Below are 5,635 nucleotides of genomic sequence, written 5' to 3' on the forward strand. Positions count from 1 at the left end.
GCCGTCTGTCAAAGCTGCAGAAAAAGCAGATGGAGGCCGAGGAGCTGGGAGTGAAGCCACTACCCCGCACGCCACTGGCACTTCAACAGCCTCGTTTCAGCCAGGCCACTACAAATGTGACTGTGACGAGAGATACACAAGTACCCTCTTCCTTTGCCCCAAGTGATTTCACTTTCGAATTTAATGTAAGTTATCTATACCATAGCAATATGATTGTGCATGGAAGTGTATTTTTATGAAGTTTGCTTATTGGTAGGTTTATTGCTAAAGAGAATTAAGTATACTTTGATAAAGCTTTTATAGGGTATTCTTTAATGCTTTTATATCCTAATTTTTAAGGGGTGCCATTACTAATCACAATATCTGTAATTCAAGGTGCAAAGAGCCCTTAGCCTTATACGTTCATGCACGGAAAATGATCCCAGTGAAGGCCAAAACGGGTCAAGTCCCTCAGAGAGGAGGAGCAGCAGACGTTCTTCTCGTTACAGCAAGAAGAAAGAAGATGAGCAGACTTCTCAACAGGAAGAAATTACTAAGGAGGCCACCCAATCCCTGCCTCCTGTTGAGTGTGTTTCACAACAAGAATCTGATGACGCAGGCAGCACTGGCACATACGTTGTTGGTGACCAGTGCATTGCTGACACTGAGACCTTGCAGCAGTCAGGCAATGAATCTGGTGATGGTGATGTGGAAGCAGATTTGCAGGAAGAGCTGGAAGCTAGGGTTACAGAAGACAAGGAAGAGGTCCAAGAAGAACAGAAAGTTGAGGAACACATGACAGAGGAGACTCAGGATCAGATTCTTCCAGGTGAGGATGTTGATTGCAGCAGGAACACAATGGATTTAGAAGAGCCACAGGTTAAGGAGGCTCAGACCCTTAAGGCTGAAGAAAATGTGGAAGGAGAATGTAAAACCATGGAGGAGGAAGACTGCGATTTGGAGGTTGGTGAGCCTTTATCTCTCCGCCTCACTCCGGAGAAGACCACACGCACCAGGAGAAAGAGTAAAGCGAAAACTCCAGCAAGACGATCCACAAGGAGGTCAATTGCATGTTGCAGTGAGGCAACACCCACAATGTCCAGGCTACGCCCACGAACCCCCTGTAGCCGTTCCACCCGCCGTTCATTGTCTGCCCACTGTGACTCACCTGTTGAAAGGATGTACACGCCGCTGCGGCAGGCTTCAGCAAGGAGGAGGAGCACTAGGAGGTCAGTTGGCAGTGCCCTGAAACTCAACAACATTAGTGAAACCCCCATTGCAGACATCCCCAAATTCAATTTACCATGTGAAGCTGATGCTGGAGTAGAGAAATATGAAATCATGGAGGAAGAGGAGGTAAAGGAACCACTGGAAAGCCTTATGGAGGTATGTGCTGAGGATAATGCCATGGAAGAGACGACAGATGTGACAAAGACCAATGTCGCTGCAACAGAGGATAAGACGGAATTTGCAACACCCAATCAGGTTGCACTCAAGAAGTCCCAAACAACTCCTTCATCTGAGAAAGCCAGTGAATTGACAACACCTATTCAGGTTGCAACTGGGACATCTCAAATAACTCCTTCATCTGGAAAAGCCACTGATTCACTCATTGATGCCACCCCAAGTAAGTATTAAGTAAATTTCCTATAATTTTTTTCTCAAAAAATGACTTTAATTTTAATCATTATCTTGGCAATATCAGATGAGATTTCTCTGAATAAAAGGAAATCCTGCTGTCCTTAGGGAGCCGTGGAAGACGTTCAAAGGTGTCATGGATGGTAGAGGGAAGTCCCTGGATCAACACTGCTCGTCGCTCCTCCCAGAAGAAGAGGCGCAGTGGTGTTCCCCCAGATATTCTTAATCTCTTTGATGACATCCCAACTGATGGTAAGGGTCTTTATCCTCAGAGCTGTAGATTGAACTCACTCATGTGACATGCAGAATATGACGTTTAAAAGTGGAAGTTTTTTAATCTTTATTGGAAAGCTGGATGGGCTATATTACCTGTAAACGTTGCTGAGTGGTTTAGTTTAGAATGAGTCTATTTTATGTTTCAAGGATCACCGCTCCCTGCGCATTTAACTCCAGAAGGGATAAGAAACAAAGATTTAGGAGCCTCACCAGTAACTGCTGTTTATGACTCGCCCGTGGGAGTGGGCAATGCAAGTGTACGTGAGGATCAGACATGTACCAATCTGTTGGCTCTTCTCGAGCCCACATCTGCTACGGAACATGTTGATTCCCCTGGTTAGTATCTGATAATTAGTCTATATATAGTTAGATAACTATATGTAGTTTATATATATATATATTTTTATTTTTTTTTCCCCCTTTTTTCTTTTTCTTCTTCTTCTTCTTCTTCTTTTTTTTTTTTTTTTTTTTTTTTTTTTTTTTTTTTTTTTTTTTTTTTTTTTTTTTTTTTTTTTTTTTTCTTATCTGCCTTGAATTGTAAGGTGTTTACAATGGTTCTGTTATGCTAGTAGAATCAGTCCTTCTAAGTTTATAAAAAACGTGCCATACTTTATCATAGGGATGTGCTTTTCCAATAGCATATTTGAACATGCTAAGATAATAATGGTCTAGCATGTAGCCTGAGTGTAAAGAATGCAAGATTTTACACAGTTTTATAAACAAATTAATAAATGTTAGTTGAGCTTTTGTTGCTGCTTTCTTATTTGCAGCTTTCACTAGAATAATCTTTGCAATGTTTGCAATTCACAGATATTGATGTCTGGGGTGAAGACAGCCCAGCAGTGGCAACAGTACCTGCAAATGATGTACACTGTACACCTGTCACATCCAAGCACACAGCCATTCTAGGCTCAGTTAACCAAAACATGCTTTTAATAAATGTTGCTTCTCCTAAACTCCAGTATCCTGGTTAGTAAAAGCTTGGTTAGTGGTTTATGGTCTTATTGGATTCAGTCTGTCCTGCACCTTATTGAATGGTGAATTGAATTTTCATTTCTGGAATTTCTACTTTCAAAACTGGCTTGTAGATGCTTTCAAATGTGGACAACTGTTAACATTGCCTTTGTGTATTGTGAATAATGAAAATTGATATAATTTATTTAATTAGAAAAAAATACTTATACATTTGTTTTCAAAGGTGCTTGCGCATGGGTGACTGGGCAAATTATTGAAGGTGACGGTTTGTTGCCCAGTTACACAATTTCTAACTTGTTCATGCAAACAAGTTTTTTTTTATGAATGTCATTAACACCTTCACTTCCTTTTCCTTCCTAAGTAGAGAAAAACAAGGGTGGGACCCAGGAAGGAAAGAGCTCGTCTCCTCTCCCCCAAGCAGACGAAAGCAAGGAAGGGGCTGCGCATGGGATTCTATCCGACACCAACCCCCTCAGTAAGGGCAGCAGTGGGCGAAAGAGATCTCGCAGGTCTGTCATGTTTGCTGTGCAGGAGGACCAGGAAAACCTCGCATCGCCAAACTTCCGGTTCCCAGGCACTCCAGTCAGAGCTTCGTCGCGGGTGTCCAGTGAGTCCGCTAAGTTAATTGAAACAGTCGAAAGACATTTATACGACACATGTTTACACTTGAATACATTCATAGGCATTACAGTATACGTAGGTGACAATCATGCCCATGCACATATTTACAAAATTGTTCTTGCATATAGGCTAATTGGAAACTTTTAGGAGTATATGATTGAGTAAATTCAGAAGCAGCTGATCCACAGTTGTAAGGATAACATAATGCTGATAATGACTTTCTCTTTTCCAGTGGGTCTCTTCTCGAAAGTGGACATAAACACTGACAGCTTCCCGACCCAGGGCCAGGACCTGATAGCCTTCGACTCCCCGCAGAGTGAAAAGAAGACGGCAGGTGAGAAACCTCTTCTCTCTTTCTCCTCTTTCTCTTCTCCCTCTCTGCCCCCCCCCCTCCCCCATTACAGCGCGTGTGTGATACACATGGCGCTCTCTCTCTCTCTCTCTCTCTCTCTCTCTCTCTCTCTCTCTCTCTCTCTCTCTCTCTCTCTCTCTCTCTCTCTCTCTCTCTCTCTCTCTCTCTCTCTCACTCTCTCTCTCTCTCACTCACTCACTCACTCTCTCTCTCTCACTGTCTCTCACTGTCTCTCACTGTCTCTCACTGTCTCTCTCTCTCTCTCTCTCTCTCTCTCTCTCTCTCTCTCTCTCTCTCTCTCTCTCTCTCTCTCTCTCTCTCTCTCTCTCTCTCTCTCTCCCTCTCCCTCTCTCCCTCTCTCCCCCTCTCCCTCTCCCCCCCCCAATCATAGCGTGTGCGTATGTGATACATCTCTCTCTCTCTCTCTCTCTCTCTCTCTCTCTCTCTCTCTCTCTCTCTCTCTCTCTCTCTCTCTCTCTCTCTCTCTCTCTCTCCCCCCCCCCCCCCCACCCCATCATTGCGTGTGCGTATGTGTGATACACATTCTCCTCTCCTCTCCTCTCCTCCTCTCTCTCTCTCTCTCTCTCTCTCTCTCTCTCTCTCTCTCTCTCTCTCTCTCTCTCTCTCTCTCTCTCTCTCTCTCTCTCTCTCTCTCTTCCCCCCCCCCATCATTGCGTGTGCGTATGTGTGATACACATTCTCTCTCCTCTCCTCTCCTCTCCTCTCCTCTCCTCTCCTCTCCTCTCCTCTCCTCTCCTCCTCCCCCCACCATCATTGCGTGTGTGTGTGTTACGGATGGGTTCCTCCTTGTCTTTTCGCTTCCTTCCTTTAGTGTTGCTCTGTCTCTTCCTCCCTTTATTCTTTCCCTATCCGTGCTTCCCCCCAATCTTCCTTCCTTTGCGTTATCTTTTTTTCCCTTTATTTTCTTTCATTTCGTTTTATATTTTCCATTTTGCCTTGAATCGCTTCTTTCCCTTCCCTTGGTCCTCGTCCAGCGTGTCTGTTGCAGTCTCGTTGTTAGTTTCAGGCTGGCAGAGTCGCCCGAGCGGTTCCTAGAGAGGCAGCTTTTTACCTTTATTTCTTTCTCTCTTTTCTTTTCTCTTTTCTTTTCGTTTCTTTTTTTCTTTCCTTTCATTTCTTTTCGTTATTTTTTTTTATTTCTCTTTATTTTTTCTTTCTTTCCTGCGTCGTTTCTTGATTACTGTTATTTCACCCTCCGCGGCAATATCCCGTACGCCTCGCCGACTCCCAACGCCTCTACTCACCCTCGCCCGTTCCTCCTCCTCCACAGCCACGCGCCGCAAGTCCTCCCGCATCAGCCTGCTGCCTGGCATGGAGCCGCTCGCGAGCCCCGCCGCTCTCGACGCCGACCACGCCCCGCCGGTCACCCACGACCTCATCAGCTGGGACACGCCCCTCGAGCGCAACGCCAGGAGGCGCTCCAGACGCTCGGCCGGTGAGGATACCTTGGACACACGCTGCGAGAGAGTGAGAGCAGAGTAATTGAGCGGGAGAGTGAGTGCAGAGTGAGTAAGCGGGAGAGTGAGAGCAGAGGGAGTTAGCGGCAGAGTGAGTGAGTGTGATGGAGAGCAGAGTGAGCAAGGGGGAGAGGTAGAACAGAGTAAGTGAGCGGGAGAGTGAGAGCAGAGTGAGTCAGCGGGAGAGTGAGAGCAGAGTGAGCGAGGGGGAGAGTGAGAGCAGAGTGAGTCAGCGGCAGAGTGCTCTCACTCTCCCGCTCGCTCACTCTGCTCTCACTCTCCCCCTCGCTCACTCTGCTCTCACTCTCCCATTCAC

General features: G+C 45.8%; 1 protein-coding gene across 4 annotated transcripts in view; it reads left to right on the forward strand.

Moving 5' to 3' along the window:
- The window catches only part of LOC125044720, an 8,520-nt gene extending 3,175 nt beyond the window's left edge, over positions 1-5,345 (forward strand). The window contains exons 5-12 of one of the 4 annotated variants that reach the window (XM_047641596.1): positions 1-185; positions 376-1,606; positions 1,726-1,869; positions 2,041-2,229; positions 2,704-2,862; positions 3,230-3,475; positions 3,722-3,823; positions 5,133-5,345. The exon at positions 1-185 is cut by the window's left edge and continues 39 nt beyond it. In XM_047641596.1, coding sequence (XP_047497552.1) covers positions 1-185; positions 376-1,606; positions 1,726-1,869; positions 2,041-2,229; positions 2,704-2,862; positions 3,230-3,475; positions 3,722-3,823; positions 5,133-5,344 — 2,468 coding nt within the window. In that variant the 3' untranslated portion in view covers position 5,345. The remainder of the gene's footprint in view (positions 186-375; positions 1,607-1,725; positions 1,870-2,040; positions 2,230-2,703; positions 2,863-3,229; positions 3,476-3,721; positions 3,824-5,132) is intronic. The other 3 variants (XM_047641597.1, XM_047641598.1, XM_047641599.1) reach the window with 3 other exon arrangements.
- The last annotated feature ends 290 nt before the right edge of the window (positions 5,346-5,635 follow it).

Source organism: Penaeus chinensis, chromosome 36, assembly GCF_019202785.1.
Source record: "Penaeus chinensis breed Huanghai No. 1 chromosome 36, ASM1920278v2, whole genome shotgun sequence".
Taxonomy (NCBI): Eukaryota; Metazoa; Arthropoda; class Malacostraca; order Decapoda; family Penaeidae; genus Penaeus; species Penaeus chinensis.